Source organism: Acanthaster planci, linkage group LG13 (genome assembly GCF_054643075.1).
Source record: "Acanthaster planci isolate LZ-2023a linkage group LG13, COTS_SCS, whole genome shotgun sequence".
Taxonomy (NCBI): domain Eukaryota; kingdom Metazoa; phylum Echinodermata; class Asteroidea; order Valvatida; family Acanthasteridae; genus Acanthaster; species Acanthaster planci.
In genome coordinates this window covers 9,171-28,429 of record NC_141789.1, presented here as the reverse complement: position 1 = coordinate 28,429, position 19,259 = coordinate 9,171, and the positions used below count along the sequence as shown (strand labels likewise).

Genomic DNA, 19,259 nt, shown 5'->3' with positions numbered 1-19,259 from the left:
GTGGGTACAAAACATATGGATCAGTGAGCAAAGAGCACAGCAATGGAGGTACGTGCAATGTACATGTACATGTAGAGGCATCAAATCATTATCAATGTGACAGGGATGAGTCAGATTAAAGCGAGGTATACTCTTTACAAATAAATCCAGACATGTGTGCACGTTATCCCTCCCCCTCCCCATGAAAGGGTATTAATGAGTCTATCGCAACACATACAGTACCATGTTTATCTATCGATTAGTTGTTAACAAGTCAAGCTGCAATCAGAATTGCATATACCATTTCAATCTACATTACAAGTTTTCCTTTCAAAAATGAAAGATTTTACCATCTTTTCAAATATTACAAATATGTGTACAGACATGTACCTGTAGGGTGAAAAATTATTGCGTCCTTCTTTCATTTTTTAAGATTCAGGACTGCTTCATTTATTCTATCTACAATGCATTGTACCTGATCATATCACAGGTGTGCTGCGATTTAAACAAAATGGATGTTCAATGAAGTAAATTACTGCAATATAAAGTTTGGTATTATAATTAAAATTACATGTATACAAATGGCCAAATTATTTATCAACGGATCATATTCAATGCAATGTACCGGTGCCATAAAAGTGCATGTACACTTATGCTCTTTAATGGATTGTACAATTGTTTGTAGGCTAGGAATCTAAATGTCTCTTACATTGACATTTACAAGATATTTGTACATGTTCATACGTGTACTTCATGTGCAGGCAGAAAACAATAACATCAGTATTTCTAAATATCTTCATTGTTTTTAAGTATCTTCATTGTTTGCAATGCTCAGGATCTTATTGTTTAAAAGTCAATCTTGAAACAGACGTGTATTCTCCAAAAGATTACTTCCTACTTGCTCATTAACCAAGAGTTCTGATACACAGCAAGTAAGATTTCATTTGTGCAGGTCAGTGAAGATGTTCATCAATGGTTAGAGAGTGAAGTGGACAATCGAAGGCCCAGAAACTGTAAACAGACAATGAGTAAAGAGTGATTCAATCTCTTATATTTTATGAATATTAAATGTCTACAGGTGTACTCATACAATGAATGTTGGAAACAATGATATTGCCATTTTAAAGACAGCAGTACTTGTTCTCTCAGTGCTGACTTTTCTGAAACAGTTCGGCCAAAAATGTGTGCCTTTCCATTGAAATACTTGATGCATGTGGAACTGACATGTGTGAGCCCATAAACTTCAAATGATGGTAACAAGAGAGATGAACACAATAAATGTCATTGAAATGCACGCTGGGTTTTAAAATGGATCAGAGACAGCCAATTTGCCACCCCCAGCTCTTTTAAGGTAGAAAGTCCATTGACTTAAAAGCTGCAGGAGGGAACTACATTTCAAGTCAATTAAAGTATTTCCATTGAGGTTACCCATGTTGATCAACAGCATGCCCTGTTATGCTTTTATAATGTTGGAATATACACAAACAACAATTTGATGGTACGTATTAACTGCCTAAGAATTTGTCACAGGTCTGTGTCTAACATGGATCATATATTTGTCAGCTCAAAACATGTAACATGTACTGTATAAACTAGCAAGTGCAACCTGAAAAATCATGAGAAAACATAAACAATTTCTCAGGAATAAAGAATATTAAGTAAGCTTCAACTACATGTTAATTAATATGCTGTGAGACAAGAGGAATGAGACCTGACCTTCACCACACTCACATTAACCACTTGCTGCCGGGTGGATTTTTCTTGAGCAAGACAAGATGCCTGGTCCTTTTCAAGATTTTCCGTTTTCAAAATTCTTCAAAAATTCATAATTCCATTTAATGGCCATTTATACTAAAATGAAGGACTCTTTAGGTACTACTCTAAAGCTGACAGGTAAAATTCATTGACCCCTGAATAGTTCAGCCAGGCCTGCAGCCTTAGAAAAAGATCCCAGATTGTGCGGTGTTTCGTAAAATTCTTTTGTTCCTGAAACTGGCACCGTGCACTGCTGACCTCTTTTATGGGGGCCAGATTAGCGTACAGCTCATTGCTGCGGTGGTGGAGAGCTTTTGTCCCTGGTGGTAATCCGCTCTCTCTAAATGCCTTAAACTGTGGCATACTGTTTCAAAACAAGGCTGGATTATCTCCACGATTGAGAGAGAAAAAATTTCCGTAATGCTCAGCAGCTGAGTCTTTTGTGCTGAGCATGGTCTTTTGTCCAAGTTCCGGGCTCCCCAGCTCTGCATATAAAGCCTATATACTCGAAAACGGGTCGCCTGGCAGGGAGTAGTTAAATAGATTTTGTTGTTTCAAAGTTAAGAAATTGATATAGGAAAAGCAACAGAAATGGACCTAAAACAGTCATAAGAAATACTGACTTTTTAATTACAGTGTTTCAGTAAATTACTGGCATTTCCAACAGAAAATCACTCCTTGTATGGTACATACATGTAGGGGAGTTTTGTTAGTGGCTCTGGACATAGGGCAGGCAGACTGTCTGATTTTACAGACGACACCATACAGGGAGTTTTTTGATGGCCTCCTGAAAGACATCACTGTTCTAAAACATTTATCATTGTTTCAGAGCCATTTACAGCTTTTCTTCCTCCAACAATTATCCCACTGTATAAACATACCATGAGTTAACAGAAAGTGAATGAAAGTACAAATGTACCCCTTGTTATAAGTGTTAGAAGGTAATGGTACATACATGTATTGTAACACACTATTTATGATTCAGAGTGCAAGCTCTAATTCAGTATCTGACACTGGTATCTGTAGCATGAAGAGTGACACTTTTTGTTTTTAATTTTAATATAAACACTCTCCTATTTCACATGAGTGTTACACGCAAATCCTGTGACTTACTCCTTTTTTTTAACTAAGTCTTTTTATTCTCAGACCAAAAGTTATGGAATACAACTAGAAATACATGTGCAAAAGATCACATCTGTGACTTTTTTTATAGTCAAGAGGAATGTGAGCAGAGTGAAAGCCGAAATTCCTATGTGCAATGTTGTGTAGTGCAAACTAGTTGTGTTTTGAAACAGAAGACGGGTACTTCCTTAATTCTGATGGTCTGATGTTGCATTCAGCATTACTGTAATTCCAAAACCTTAAGTTATTTCTCTGTATGTATTTGCACAGTACATACGTAGGAAAGATAGGCAAAGGCAGTAGAAAATGAAGGCAATTAAGAAGGAAAGCACTCGTCACCACCCATTGATTGTCTCACCTTTTTCTTATTGCCTTTCTGTGCTCTCTTATTATCACCTGTTGCTTCTTCAGTACTGCTGACACTTCCATCGCTACGTTGACGACAGAAACCTGGTAGAGGATTACCTGCCATCTCTGCTAACACACAATCCTGATACACTTGGCTTTTCAGAAAGCGTGTGTAGCTGTCATACTTCATCAACTGGAAGATCTGTGGGATTCAGAAAAACACACCAAACTGACCATCTTGTTTATCATTACATCAAGTACCATGCAAACAGCTTATGTATCTATTAGGGACCATGCAACTTTATTTCCAATTATCTTGCCAAAAAAAAAAATGGATAACTTGACAAGAGAACATTGTTAAACTACTGTATTTGTCTGTAACACTTTATAATGGCACTCCAGCATTCTTATGCAGCAGCTGCCGATATGTGGTGTCAAACTGTCAATGACAAATTGTATCATCAACTAGTCCCTGGACTAACATAAGCTTCAACTTTGGGTCCATAAAGTTATTAAGACTTGATATAAAAGGAATCTGAAATCAAACCTGTTGTTGTTGGATTTTGAACATATCTGGGCATGGATTCTTTATGGCCTGTAAAACCTTGGATCGACAGCTGCTGTCCAAATTGACTGGCATTGATGCTTCATCTGAGAGATGCTTGCTGTAAATGTGCTCTGACATACGCTTCAGCTAAAAGAAATGTAACAGAACAATACAGTCGTGGGTAAAATCATCAACAAAACAATGTATATTACATATGTGGGACCCTGGGTTGTTGCGGTCAACAATTACGAAGAGTACACAGCAAATTGGTTTCGAAAATGTTTTATAAGAGAAAAAAAAAATGTTTAACCTGATGTGTCTCTTCTGGTCTTCAACCACAATTTAACTAACTGAAAATGAAACCTGCAATGAAGGTGTTTATGATTGGCTGATTTAATGTATATGAATGAAATAAATAAGCAATTGAAACAAGTAAGTACATGCAAGATATGCATAGGAATAAACCAAAATTTGGTGGGGGGAGAATATTTCATACCTGCGACACGTCTTATTTATCTAAAGGAACACTTCAACAATAAGCAATACACTTCAGTCCAGTACATGTATGTATATCTTCATGTGTATACTCTGGTTGACTTGTCAAAACAGGCACAAAATAGAGAAAAGCAACATCCAGACCCATGACATGCATGAACTCCTACTCACAAAGTCAAAAATTCACCATGAGATCGGCTTTGTTTACTTTTTGAGAAATCAGTGGTACTAGAAAGTAAACAAAAATAAGGCATTAACTTCTATGAAAAATCTCCAATTTTGGTCAAGCTCTTTAAAGCACAGGTACCAGTACATGTAGCTCTGAAATAAATGCTGGGTGCTTCCTCTCATATTCTCCTTTCTTTGATAAACTTACCTCACAGTTGAATGAGCTGAATACTTTTGCCTGATTTCAACATGATTGATGGAAGGATTAAACTACTTTTTGATGAGATATAAAAGATAACTTGTTTCCACATATGTATTCCTGGGTTTGATGGAGTGATGTCTTCTGTGTAAGAACATTTCGTACCCTCTGAAATTCTGTCTCTGAATTGACCAGGAGCACGAAATGGGGTTATCAATATTTGTCACAGATAAAATGCATACATGTTCTCCAAACAGATTCCAAAGGAATGTTTGACAATGTATACATACATGTATCTGCAGTGGAGTCAATATCCCAGTAGAATTAGTTTTTAGTCTAATAAGACATTCCTTAAACAGTGCTGAATTTATGGTTGAGGTAAACAATCTGCATGTTTGAACTTCCTGTACGATAAAACTATCCTCAGGTGATGATTCCAAATGGCAATTCCACTTCATGTCAACAATATCTGCAGAATCCATAAACCTGTACACCTTCCCATTAGCCTTTCAAACCCTTCGCCCCGGGAATTTCTTCCCGAAAGCTGACTCCAAGAATTCCAGCCTCGTTTAGCTAGGAAGGCCACCTGCCAAACCGCAAATTGTCGGTTTGTGGCCCTGTTTTCCCTGCACACTTTGAATTACACGGTGAAAAGGCTGATTGTTCGGTGGCATGCGGCTCTACTCACGCTTCCACATTCCCGTTGCCTCTTTCAAAGTGGGGACTATTGTGAAGCTGGTGATTATGATGCAAATTCGGTCTTTTCATTTCTGGGCTACACACAAAGGCCAATTACCATATATACAAGAGCCAGGATCTGCCTTCTTTCACCGTGTTCGCTCGAGTGTGGGTTGAGAATAATAGCTGAAAAGCGGGCTGAGGGATCTCAATTTTTATGGCGTGTCTAGCCGCGTCCCGGCGTGAAGGGGTTAACACATGGTAGACACAACAAGAAGATATTTTTTGAAATGGGTAAATCTGGATTAAATTTAGAAAATTGTATCCAACCTAAATAGAGCACTTCTATGGTGTCACTGTCCCCCATACCTCAAATAGGCTAATGTAAGTTTGGTGATGCAATGTAGACATCCACTGTTCATGTGCATGTATCCTTGGTACCAGTAACTTCATATTATAACAAAAGTGGGCTTAATTTTTATGGTTCCCTTACCTCCTCTTTCTTGGTCATCTTACTCATTGTCTCACAAGCAATCCAAAACATGATGTTTTCCTCGCTAAATTCTCGCTTGAGAAATTCCTAGAATACATATAAATGAACAAAAAAAGCTTTTAACTGTTAACATTCTGCTCATGCACATGTAAAAAATGCCTTTCCCGTAGAATGTAACCTTGCATCTTGTGTTCATAACAAATGCTTACGAAAATAATGGCTTCCTCCATGCGAAATTTAGAAATGAAAAAACAAGCGTTATGACTAAATGGGCTTTAGTGCATGGAATTAGATTAAAAAAGTGGTCAGACAAAACATAAAAGTACATGTAAAATGTTTTTACTGTACAAGTTTGTACAATGGAGGATATTTCTCAGATTCACTCTGCCATTATCAACAATTGACTGGACATAAGCCAAGGTCATAGGAAAATACACATTGTAGCAGTTTAAATATCACAAAGTACAAAACTCAGTGAAAAAATACAAAACAGGATTTTGCTTCTGGGACTTTTATCTTAACTTTTTTTGCCCTTGGAGAAGTTTGGTAAGAAAAATGCTTTCGGCAAGAAAAATGCCATAAATTCATGGAAATGGCTGATGTCTGACCATAACTCCATACTCCCTAGGACATGGTGAGATCGCCGTGATGAGATTTCAGACTGGTTTCTGAAGCCTAATAATGAAGAGAGTAAACTTGAACACCTACTGTGAAGCAGGCCAGGCCAAGTTCATCTTGTAAGAGATGATCAAAGCTGACAGCCCAGCTAGATACTCTACCAATCTCTTGATTATTGGCCAGATCAAGAAGATTTGGATTAGACTGGTTTCCTTCACTTTTCATTGCTGAATCTCCTTCTGCTGTATCCAGCTCTACATGAAGACAATAGTACATGCATGCTTTTATGCAACATTCAAAATACTGACGTCTATACACACAAAAAAATACACATGTAAAAGACTTTAGCCTTTACCAAACATAAACACCAGGCATAACTCTTAAACAATCTGAACCTGTTGCCATTGCGAATTCTTGTACATTAGGAGCTTCATTTGAAAATTAAAAGCCATTCCAAAAGGTGTTTGCGGGACATATACATGTATGTAGGCTTCTCATATCAATTATTTAACAAAAGGTGTACATGTAAACCCTGGCTTATCTATTAAGGACATATAACCACAATTTAACTTACCGCTACAACTGATTATCATAACAAATCATATCATCAATACATGTAGGAACTAGTACATGTACATGATTAATTCATTGAATGAGTCGTCTCATTAAATAAGTCCAAACTCTACATGTACACAGTAAAATCTGCATATTCACAACAAATTTGTCACAGGATTGAGCTCACCTCCATCTGATGCAGCCAACGACTATGGGGGAAAACAAATAAATCAACAATTAATTATATGTACATGTACAACTGTATAAAAGTTTACAAAATCACAAACACTCATACCGGTGGTTTCAAAATTCAATGAATTAAACTGCAGTGAAGTTACTCGACTACTAGTCGAGACTACTGTGTAACTTACTCCTACATATATGTAAAAGACAAGCTGGCCTTGGAGCAAAGCTGAGGAGGGTGAAGCACAACACTCCCAATATGCAGAGATACATGTACATGTACATGTATGTACAGTACATGTATTACAAATACTACACGTCCCTTTATGTAACTTTCTGACTGGACCTCTGTACATACACGTACATGAACTCTCAGAGGAACATGTATGGTACAGGGTACATGTACTGTACCAAGTACTTTACTACAGTAACCTGTTCATGTACATGTAAATGTATCCCTGTATGCAAAAGCTTGCCAATGTCACATGGACATGTACAGTTGTACATGTACCAGTATATAATACACATGTGCGTGTATACCCTTTTCTTACATACATTTACATGTATATGTACCATATACTGGTACAGTACAATTTACATCATGTACATGTATGCATGTACACTGTATACATGTGGCACGCAACCACAAAATTATACATGTACATGTACCTGTGCACATACATGTACATGTATGTACATACTTACTCTAACAGCGAGAAGTCGACTACTTGAAGACTGAGAGCTCCTTGATTTGGCAAATTTCTGAAAAGCACTCATGGGAACAGCTCTTCAAAATATTCCTTTCACGGAACAATTTACCAGTCACAACAGAAATGAAGTGTGTATATTCATGAACAAGTACAAGCTGATGCCATTTAACTTCCTTGATGTTTCATTCAAGCTGTAAAGAAGGAAGACTGAAAGTTCCTCAAAGTACCGAACAATGTCAGGCACACAGAGAACAGGAAGAGCCAGTGCACAGTGCACAACTAACAGAGTCAACCAATGTACAATTAGGTACGTAAATGTACATGCACACTATCAGGCAGGAACTTATTTCACTTCCTGGTAAATGAGAAAAGGTCACGACATACAGAAAGTGCGGAAGAACAAACAATAGGACACAACTACCTGTTGTGCACGCATATGTGTATACAATGTACATGTACCAATGTACGTGTACCATACTGTAGAGTGTACATGTACATGTACAGTACGTGTACAATACACAGGTCCGTATTGTTCACCTTTTAACACAAATCAGTTTTTCCCATTCAGTTCCTCATCTGTATATTGTGTATGCACATGTTCACTCGGTTATCAAGGTCTCTGTTATTGTTAAGCTTTTAAGGTTGATCGATTGCAAATACAAAATACACTAAAAACAGCGAACAACTTTGAAGGTCTAAATTGTGTTTGGTGGGTGATTTAATTTGTACATGTATGTGACTTACTACATGTACATGTAGGCCTAGCCAACAAGCAATAACTAATAACTTCATTTTAATTCTTTGACAATTTTTACGTATTCACTGATGTCCATGTATGTGTATGCACACAATTAACCACAACGTATAAAGTGAGACTGGCGTTAGTACTGTAGGAACCTGTACATGTATTTCCACAAAATTATGCATAACTTGTACTTGTACATACAGGTGTATATTTGAAACACAGGGTACTATTTTCAAGTGTGTGTACATACAGTACTGTACATGTATGACAAGAAATATTTGGTTTCAAGCTTCCAAGAGCTTACAATGTATGAAGCACTTTTAAACACATTTCAACAAGACGAATGTTGTCATTGTCACAAGACAAACACTGAGCTGTTTCGGTGACCTCTGTCATGGGCAAGAATCAGACTCAAGTCTGTAAGTCCATAACCACTGGACTATGCATCAACTTTGTTCCACCACCACCACCACAAGTTTGGCCCTGTTCCAAGAAACATGCCAAATAAAACTAATATTAAGTCATCTTGAGTGAATACATGTACACAATAAAAGGGATGGATACACCTGCTTTACACTGTATTTTTAAGTGATAGACTACTGTTACAGTGTAGGGTAATTTTTGTGATTGGCAGGTCACGTGTGTGAACAATATCCAGTAAGACTAGCCATGCACCTGGTAGAAATGATGTCAATGTTTACATTCTGTTATTTAATGGATAATACAAGAGTATATCTTTTAGGATTTAGTTGCCATTTTTGAAAACTTAAAAGGTCTTTTGTTTTTTGATGATGTCATCAGTTTCAAACCTTGCGCCTATGTTGTTGGCACAAGTCCTATTGTCTACCGGTACCAAGTGTCCAGTGATTACAGACTTTGACACACACATCAATTGAAAATGCTCTTTTCATTTGCTGCTGCTCCCCCTGTGGATGGTGCTTGAAACTTTCATGACGTCAGTAGTTCAAGTTTTTCAGAATACTACCAGTATCTTCCTGGAGACTAACTCGGTGTTTCTATTACAAATTTCAAATAATAAGGCACTTTTTCGTAGGGATCAACCCATGTAGGTTTAACTGCTGATCCGATGTCCGGTAATAGGATCAGTTTTTGCCTTTACTGTCACTGTTGAGAGAATAAATCGTGTAAAGTGTGTCCACTGATAGCCGCCGAGCACGATACCGATGTAACCGATCACACAAACCCGTGCGGTGCTTACCGGTACATGTACGTGTACATGCAGAATAGACATAGCACCTCAGGCTGAATCATGGTAGCCTTTAGTCAAGGTACGCATGGCACCACTACACCACTGCATTGGTGTCTTCATCGTGCATGCTAACGGCAGAGGTGCACGTCACGTCGTGTGTTCAAGTAGCCATGCATGCCTTGAATAAAGGTTAAATCGCAGGCTACCTTTCGACTGCTCACACAGCACCTCATGTGTGGTGCCACACATGGTGCAATTCCCCGGGCTGTTTTAATGGCTGTCAATGGAAACAGTACACGTTCAACGTTTTGCCGATGTTCTGATGTTATGACCTGATCTGATGTCCAATCCAATCATTGGTTGATCCCTATTTTTTGTTTCAAACGAAGTAGGAGTCATGTGACTGAAAATAAGGCCAATAGAGTATTTACTTACCACTTGCCAAAAAACAAATTGTAGGAAGTCACAATTGATATAAGAAACCTGGTTTCTGACAGAGACCTGGTTTTATGACACAATTCAAGAAAGGTACATGTATCATGACTTACCTGTCTTGTACCTGGCTGTTTCAGCTGCATGTTGAACTGCGAAGCTTGCTGAAGGTTTTGTTTAGACATCTTTAAGTTTGAAGAACTGTATTCTGAACAGTCACTGTTACGTCTTATCAAATCGTACTGCAATATAAAGGTGTTGAAAGTGTTTCGATTTCATTCATAAGAAATACTGAAAATTCAAAAGTGGTATTGATATTAAAATCAATGAGAAATACATGTGCACTCCAGGTCATGTACACATGTACACTCCAGGTCATGTACATGTTCACCATGTACCTTTCATATACATGTATATGTACATGTACCTTCAACACAAATCCACAGGAAGTGTTTTGCCACCATACATTTATAGTAGGAACGTGAAAATTACTTACACTCTACTTGGCAGGAAACATGAGTACTTGTGATAATACGTGTACATACATACATGTATAGCTGTGAACACTGCTTAACCAGGTAAGTCTGTTTGTACATACATTTGGATGCAATGCATGTACATGTATTAGTATGTACATGTACATATCGACACATGTATGCCACTTTTGACATGTACGAATGTACACGTGTGACCATAAACATGCAACATCATTCCTCAATAATGTGTTTTTGACTATCATTCACAATGACAGAGCTGTACTGACTCATTGAGATGGAACAATTACTTTGTAACAAGAAGAGTTAATATACATGTACATGTATGTGTCTACAATAAAGGCTATTGGTCATCATTTCAATGGCTGGATATTTTCATTGTGTAATACAGTAATTGCATACCTGTCTTTGCATCTTCAACGGCAGCTGTGACATCCTTTGTATCTCTGCTTTTTTGTTAGGATGCAATGGCTTCATACTTCTTCCTTGGCTAGCATCCAACTTCGCATACATGGAGTGCCTTCCAGTAGGAGGTCGACCTTTCACGCTACCAACATCAGTTGTTTTGCTTCTTGGCTCAGTATGCATATTACATGTACTTGTGGCTTGTCTTACATATTGGTTGGTGATACTTGGATGCATCTTGACATGCACACTTTGCTTTCCATTCTCTTGCTTGGACACTTGCATAATTACAGGACTACAAAATCCCACAGGGTCTGGTCTCACTCTGGGGGTCAAACGACCAGAGGATGTGTCATGCACAGTTGCACTAGGTCTAGCAAGAGGTGTCACACTACCATTGCGATCTTTCAAGATGGGATCAGGTCTTGCACGTGGAGTTAAGCGCCCTGAAGGGTCAAATGCATGTATCTTACTCTGACTTAATGTATTTTTAGGCGACTGTTCAGGAGATGATGGTGACATAGAAGACAGTGAATATGAGGATTGTGACGGGTTGATTTCAGCATGTGCAACATATCTGCTTGAAGACTCACTGATTGCCATGGCATTATATTGCTCTCTTGTCCGTTGTTTGCGAATATGTCCTGCTACATCTACAATCATAACTCTCTCTCCATGTTGGTTGCTTTCAGTACTTGTCTCCTTACCATTACCAAAGCCACTGTCACTATTACTGCTGTTACTGTTTGAACGTCTTGGGCCTGCTGGGTATGCAGACTGACCATAGAAATCAGCAAAGTGGAGCCTGTCACCATGACCACTATGTAATCCGGCAATATGAGTTAGGAGGGGACGGGAAGACATAGGAAACTGCTGACATGTGTTTGTTGCTGCATCATGAACACACTCAATGCCAAACCTCGCAGCCATTTGGAAGTGAACATTGTGATAACTCAATGAAGGGTCCACCAGAAAGACGTGGCATGAGCTTCCAACTGGTTCATCATCACTATCAACACAATCAGAGACTTCTCCCTGACTATGTGCTGTTACAATGCCAAAACAACGCTTATCATCAGGGCAAATTCCTGAAAATGTGATACTATCTGAATGGTAAACTACAGTCACTTTGCGATTGGCATTGATCAGTTCAACTCCTGTATTAGTGATCTCCATCAGCATTACAGAGTGGACTCGTTGTTCAAGATGCAGACGTCTTACACAGCCACGTATTGCTTGCAAACTTGCTGTTGGTAAATTAGCTGAAGCTGGGATATCAATGGAGCCAAGATAGCCCACTATGGCACTCATAACTACCTGATGTTCTTTTGCGGAGTCAGCAGATTTTGTATGTTGGGAACTCTGCTTTGAATTAGGATACAATGATGGATACCTTATATTGGACACTTCAACTGGGGTCAGAGGCCGTAAACCTTGGTCAGCCTCATCATCTTCATCATAGAAATTGGTGTGGTTCTGGACAGAATGTGCCCTCTGCCTTTGTCTACTTTCTGCATGACGCTTAACTTTCCGTGGTTTTTGAAAACTGGTCATTTTTTCAAAGCCTCTTCCATTCCAGAAAGTGTAATCATAACTACTGGCAGGTTTCTGAAGCTTAATTGTTGCTTTCCCTGTTTGGTTGTATGGACTAAGATGTCCGGGTGCAAATTTACTGGAAGGATTGATGCCTGTGGGTGTCTCCACCTCCAAATGCTCATGAATAGTTCCCTGTTTCATATGATCCTTATTTCCTTCATCTCTGTCGGCAACACTGGGTGTAGTGCTTTTAGATCTCATGAACCGCACTCTTGGGGCCGGTATATAATCATCATCTGAAGATTCTGACTCATCTAAGCAAGCAACAGTAAGACGAAGGACTCCTGATGTTGTTCCTATAAGTTTGATAATCTGCTCATGTCCTACACGAGTAACATTCTCTCCATTCACAGCCATGACACAGTCTCCAGACTTCAAGCCAGCAACATCTGCTGGGCTCCCTGGTAAGATACTACTTAGAATGCAAGGATACTGTCCATTCATAGTAAAGCCATAGCCATTACGGCCACGTCCAACCTCCACTGTCTTCATGTTTGAGAAACTTGTCTTTGGAATTTTGGTTTTGTTTCGCCTGCTGAGATGCATCTTGGCTTGAACAGCTGGGGTCTGTGTGCAAAGAAATGAAAGGCCATTATCAAATATGAATTATGTGTACGGTATACATATGGATATGCTGAAAGTTTTTGTTCATGGTGAGATTTTTTGAATTACTAAATTGTTTGAATTAATGTACATGTGTAGGACTCAGATGCAACACACAACATACAGCACATTGCAAAGTTGACCCATGGAAACATGGGCTTTGTACTTGACTCCATTCTGTTTGATTAGTAATTACGTGAACATCACTTATTGCTATTTGATATTATTATCATGCCAGGAACAACACCCTGGTTACTGGGACTAGGCATGAATAACCCCTGGTGTTCTATTTTCAAGATGTATTTTTTGCGTTGGGGAGATGTTAATTATATATAACGGTTTGCCCGTACCCAACGTATATTAATAAGCACTGTATGCTCAGTGTTCTAGTTTGGCTGGTTTGGGATTGTTGGGGCTAAGCAAACCTTGGGGTCAAAGCAGAATTGAAAACTGACAATGATATGTGCTGAAATGTTTTTGGCTGGAACTGCATTCGGTAATTTTGTGAAATTTTGATTCAAACATGGTGTACGGCCTACCTTCACAGCACTTTTGAATACATGTACATCTAAGTTTCAGTGTGTAGCCATCTATGTTGACAGTTGCCCTCTGTGCCTTTACATGTAACTATCATAACTGTGCAAAACGAAGAATACTCTCTTGGGTGACATTGAGCCATCTAGGTTTATCAGGAGAGAGTAAATAAATTTTTGAATTCACAAAGTCACAAAAATAGGTAAGATTTTAAATAATTTTTCCTTCAAAATTTGCCTGGTACATGTTAATATATGGCGCAAAAGGAGGCAAGGAAAAGTATTAAGAAAGTTGATTAATTTACTTGGAAAATGTGGGAAACTGCAGGTGGCAAAATACTTCAAATTGTTTTGAGACTGTGCATGCACTGCTGCCCTAAAAGCCAAATATCTCAGGGACGAAGCTATACATCTATATGTAAGTCATGATTGATCCATGCAGGGTAGTCCCAGTAACTTGGGGAAAAAGCGATTTGACACCCTGTGCACAAACCCTATGAGACAGGTCTGACAAATTGCAGGCACAGACCTGCCAACATCTTGGATCACAAACTGTATTCTAAAAATTCAAAAGTCATATTTTTCATTAAAAAATCGTATTTTGCAAAAAAAGAGAGCATATTCCTCCATGTGATCATTTTGACCACTGTCTTGATTGGGTCTAGTCCACGTAACTTGGACTAGATTAGATCAACACTTTTTCATGCATAAAAATAACCACATGAGAAATCCTTATCGAGCTTGAAGAGTGAAATGGCCCCATTCCCACCAGATTGGACCACGTTTTCAACATTTGAATCTTGAATGCATATCGCATGTCCAGGCTTTTGGAATTCTCTGGCACTGATTTTGTTGCCTACTTGCTGGCCAGCAGTAAAATGTCTTCATCCTTATTTACTTCATCAGATTTTTAACTTGAGGATCAGTCCTGTCAAAGAAAACATCCAAAATTGGACCCTATTTAGACAATTCATACACTGGTATTGCACTGACATGTATGTTGATGAGTCCACGTCCAAAAATTGTTTGAAATCTTTTAAAAAAACAAAGCACTCAGAACATTTAAAAGTCATGCAATAATGTATGACATAATTTCTTTAGCCTGCGCCAGTTGCCACAAAGCCCTCTATCGGCGAAAGTGGATATTTACTAACTTTCTTTCAAGCCACATATTTACAGTGGACATTAAATGAGTGGAGAATGTTTGACACGACTTATACTGGTGCACAGCAGCTTTAAAGAGTCCCACTCGTGCATTATGAATACTGATATTTCATGGGAATACTGATATTTCATGGGAAGCCAATCACAACATAATGATTGGGTGGTTGCTGGATACACACAAGGTTTGTACATGGTGTATGTGTGCAAGGGTATGCACGTACGGAACACTGTACAGTACATGAGCAAATATGCATCCATGAAGTGTACAATTTGTATTTGTTTTTTTCTAGTACAATGAGCACTCGCAACTGCTGAACTATGATTTTTGTCAAAATGGCCGAAACCTGTGTTTTATGGGGGAGAAAACGTACGACTGTATTTTCAAGCATTTCTGGCTAAATTGTACTAATTGGCAGGGCTTCAACTGCTTTCTAAGTAAACAATTTGCTTTTTTGTCTCCTAAAATTGAGCATTTACGGACATGTTTTTGCTTTCTGATGGCTAGGGAATAATTACTGATGTCCGTATGTACATGTAGAACTCTTCCCTAACTTGGACTCTACAAATCACCTTTTTTAACATTTGGACAGTACAGGAGTAACTTTACAGTTTCAGTGAGATCATAGCTACCAGACATTGTGGCCTTTAGGAATCAGTTGTCGGTGCGCGTGTGCCAACATGGCATGATGTTTTTAGTGAATGGTCCGCTAGGCGCTAAGCCAGCGTGCCGTCCTCTCCAGGACATTAGAATTTACATGTAGATTAACAATAACATCCAATTTAAATCACTATTTGAACAAGATGGCAACTTCAAGCTCGATGACGAGCATTTTTGATTTGAGAGGGAAATTTCTCTTTTCTTCCCAAATGTGGGTGAACCTTACCATCACTGGAATCTCTGATTCTCACTTACATGTAATCCTAAGCAAGATGCTTTAAACCATGTAGACAGTTTGAAGTGTAAGGTAAATTCGGAGGATTTTGATCAAGGTATACCGGGTATAAGGTTACAAGCTATTTTGAGTGAAATGAATTAATGGAAGTTTTATGGAAAACCTATGGGAGGTAGGTCTATTCATATCACTTGGACTCTACCACTCTCCGATTGCCCGACCATGTTTAAATGTGAAGCAGGTGAATTCGGGGGATTTGCTTCCAGGTAGGCCTAGGCCTACGACATGTACGAACTATTTCCAGAGAAGTGAATTTAATGGAAGGATTTCAAAGCCTACCCTAGTACAATTGGACTCTACTCTAAAAAAGAAGGTGATATGTAGAGTCCAAGTTACTCGGACTAACTGAGGCCAGTGCAAACATTCTGATGGTTGGGATAACGTCATTAAGTTTTGATTCCTCTCTCCGATTGGTTAGTTGGTGGCTATTCCATATTTCACACTTGAAGCTTAAAGGGGCAAAAATAGTGTTGCAGTCTAAACTCTTTAACCTTATATCAAATATGCCTGAAATTTCACTATACGCTATGAATATCTAGTTATCTACCACACTGTACTGAAAAGGTTACTTTCAGTAATTTTGATCATATTGCGGCAAAAAAGGAGGAAAACATACAAATCCCTGTACGACGTGAGTGGAGAGTTGCCCAGACGTGCGCGCAATATAAATGGAACAACCTACTGTACATCCAACCGCGAGAATGGAAAATTGACATGTCCGCTCACCCCAGCTACTGGCCTACCTGCTTATCCACCAAGCCTATCCGCCCCGACCTCTAGGCCTAAAAGCCAATCTGGCCAACTGTCAAACATGTCAACATTGTTGTTCTACTCCATTTGACCTTTTATTTGGTTTAGAAGTTGCAACTCCATGCGAGGAAAATCGGCAGGTAACTCCTATAAGTACATGTACGTATGTATGACAGGCTGAATCTTTGCCTAAGCTAAATCATACAGCAGCAGTTATGCTGGTTCCCATCAAAATCGATATACATATGTACATGTAAAGCATGAGTAGCGCCATGATTCATGGTTCCCGTCAGTAAAAACAGATCGACCGGTGTCAGTCACTTCGCCCCATTTCTACTTCGCCCCATTACCACTTCGCCCCATTTCCACTTCGCCCCATTGATTGTCGTTTAGTGGTCTTCAGGGTACAGTCCACTAATTCAAGCCCCATTGAAAACATTGTAAAATCACCATTCTTCAGAGCTCAATAACATGCAACCCAACATCCCTGAGGTGTCTCCCACAAAAATCTAATTATTATTCGGTCATTAATCTTTCAGTTTCTTTTCAATTTTCAGGGGGGTTAACCAATTACAATTTTAATTATTCACCCAAAACAAAACCAACCCCCCAGGGAAGTCGAAGTCTTCAGCACGCAGCCATTTTTCAAATGGCAACCCTCTACTTTCACGGTCCTTTGGGAACATTTTCAACCGTATTTTTTATCTCTTCCGCCCTCAGATGGAAGCCCAAAGAACCAGGGACTCGATCCTGGCAGAGATTTACACAATCTCACCATTTTGGGGGCCAAACAATCCCTTTTTTCGAAAGTTACTGTGGGCGGGGGCAGGCACTTTTAATGCTAATGAGCCTGGCGGAAATTATTGCTTGAATTAGTGGACTGCACCCTTCAGTAACAGCGTACTGAAGTGTCACGGTGACGTGAACCAGAAAGTACGGTGCAAACGAATGATGGTACGCACGTGTTGGTTCGTGCGCTAGTTCTCGCGCTAATGCCTTTGCACACTAATTGTGCGCGGGACGTATTCATTTGGTACTCTATAGGCCTAGATGGAACAAAACATCGACGTTTGAATACCCAAATAACGATTCGATAATCCAACTTTCAAAGACCAAAACAATGCTTGCAATTTCCCGACCGCCGGACCCAAATTTTTCGGGGAGACCCTAGAATAATTTTTACCAGCAAGTTAATCTTTTTCCGTGTTTCGTTGTCGCTGTGGTAAAAACGCGAGCGCAAATGCTCGTTCCCGCCGCGCTGCAGCGTGTACTAATGCGTGATGGCCGGAGTCACGGTGTGACGACTGTCACTGAGTGTCTTCTACATATGCCGCGGCGACCGTTCCGATACGTGATTTGTCACGCATCGAAAAAAAAATCGATGTTGCAAGATTTCTTCACGTTAATTCTTAGTAGTTTGTCTATGTGTGTATTTTCTGCGTTCATCAGTTTAACTTTAGGTTGTTTTGCTCGCACTTGAAGCGAGCATGTTTCCACAAAATTTCTTGCGCGTCGAGCTTTATCCGACCATTTTACCAGCCTGAGAACGACGTGAACAGAATTGTGTGTCACTTTGTAATAAACTTGAAGAGTGACCCCAAAGCTAGTCCAACCATATGTGTCAATTCACCATAATGGACAATGCAGTCGACATTAATTTAATGCCGTAGAGTTTTCTATAATACATGTCAAACAATTTATCATCTTAGCAACCACTTTAAGGCTAAATTTCTGATTTATGTAGCATTTCTTTTCATAATTCTGTAGTATTTATTTGGTTTAAGCCTTTTAGAGCACATACAGAGAGTTTCAATGTGATCGTTTGTTAACTTTGTTTAAACAAAGTCTTCAAAACAAGAAGGCTCAACAGAGGATTGGCAAGTTGGTAAGGACATATCCGTATGGCTCACGAGGGTCCGGTCAAGTTTTACCGCCGCGCACGGTCAAAGTCGTTAATTTCCACTATGTACACAATGTAGGTACAGTAGGTCTAACATGTACGCCCACACACCCGAATAAATCCCCGGCATCTGATTGGTAGATCGTTGATGGCATTGAGTCATTTTTACCAACACACGCTAGGCGCACAACGCGCGCGCGACGCACACGCAGAATGCAAAATATAGGGTGCGTTCGATTAGCTTACACGTGTAAGTCAAACTTACACGAGAGCGTTCGTTTAGCCATCAGGTGATCCTCGTGCCTGCCCTGGTGTCAGCCACTACTACCCCGACTGGCGAGTGGGTCTCTGGCACGGACGTGTATAATAAAATCTGGACTCGCAATGCCCTTAATCAGCTTATAGAGTCATTGAATCCACTCGCAGCCATTTTACCGAGCCGAATACAAAGCTTTCCTGGTAATGCCCGCCTTTGTTCTTCCTGACGTCAATAGTAGGGAGCCAACCCACGCCTTTGTATTCGGCTCGGTAAAATGGCCGCTGGTTGGCTTCTTTTTCATACAAAGGCGTTGCAAGTCCAGGTTTTTTTTTATATACGTCCGTGGTCTCTGGAGGCTGCCCGAG

General features: G+C 39.4%; 1 protein-coding gene across 8 annotated transcripts in view; it reads right to left on the bottom strand.

The window, feature by feature from the left end:
* LOC110990014 (regulator of G protein signaling 12-like) overlaps positions 1-19,259 on the bottom strand; it is a 32,259-nt gene extending 13,000 nt beyond the window's left edge. For 3 of the 8 annotated variants that reach the window (XM_022254770.2, XM_022254776.2, XM_087144606.1), the window contains exons 1-9: positions 16,729-16,950; positions 13,875-14,014; positions 11,134-13,299; positions 10,354-10,479; positions 7,145-7,166; positions 6,493-6,656; positions 5,785-5,871; positions 3,752-3,898; positions 3,215-3,406 (exon numbers count right to left, since the gene is read on the bottom strand). In XM_022254770.2, the coding sequence (XP_022110462.2) occupies positions 3,215-3,406; positions 3,752-3,898; positions 5,785-5,871; positions 6,493-6,656; positions 7,145-7,166; positions 10,354-10,479; positions 11,134-13,278 (2,883 nt within the window). In that variant the 5' untranslated portion in view covers positions 13,279-13,299; positions 13,875-14,014; positions 16,729-16,950. Of the gene's footprint in view, positions 1-3,214; positions 3,407-3,751; positions 3,899-5,784; positions 5,872-6,492; positions 6,657-7,144; positions 7,167-10,353; positions 10,480-11,133; positions 13,300-13,874; positions 14,015-16,711; positions 16,955-18,900 lie in introns of those variants that run through there. The other 5 variants (XM_087144604.1, XM_022254774.2, XM_022254772.2 and 2 more) reach the window with 5 other exon arrangements.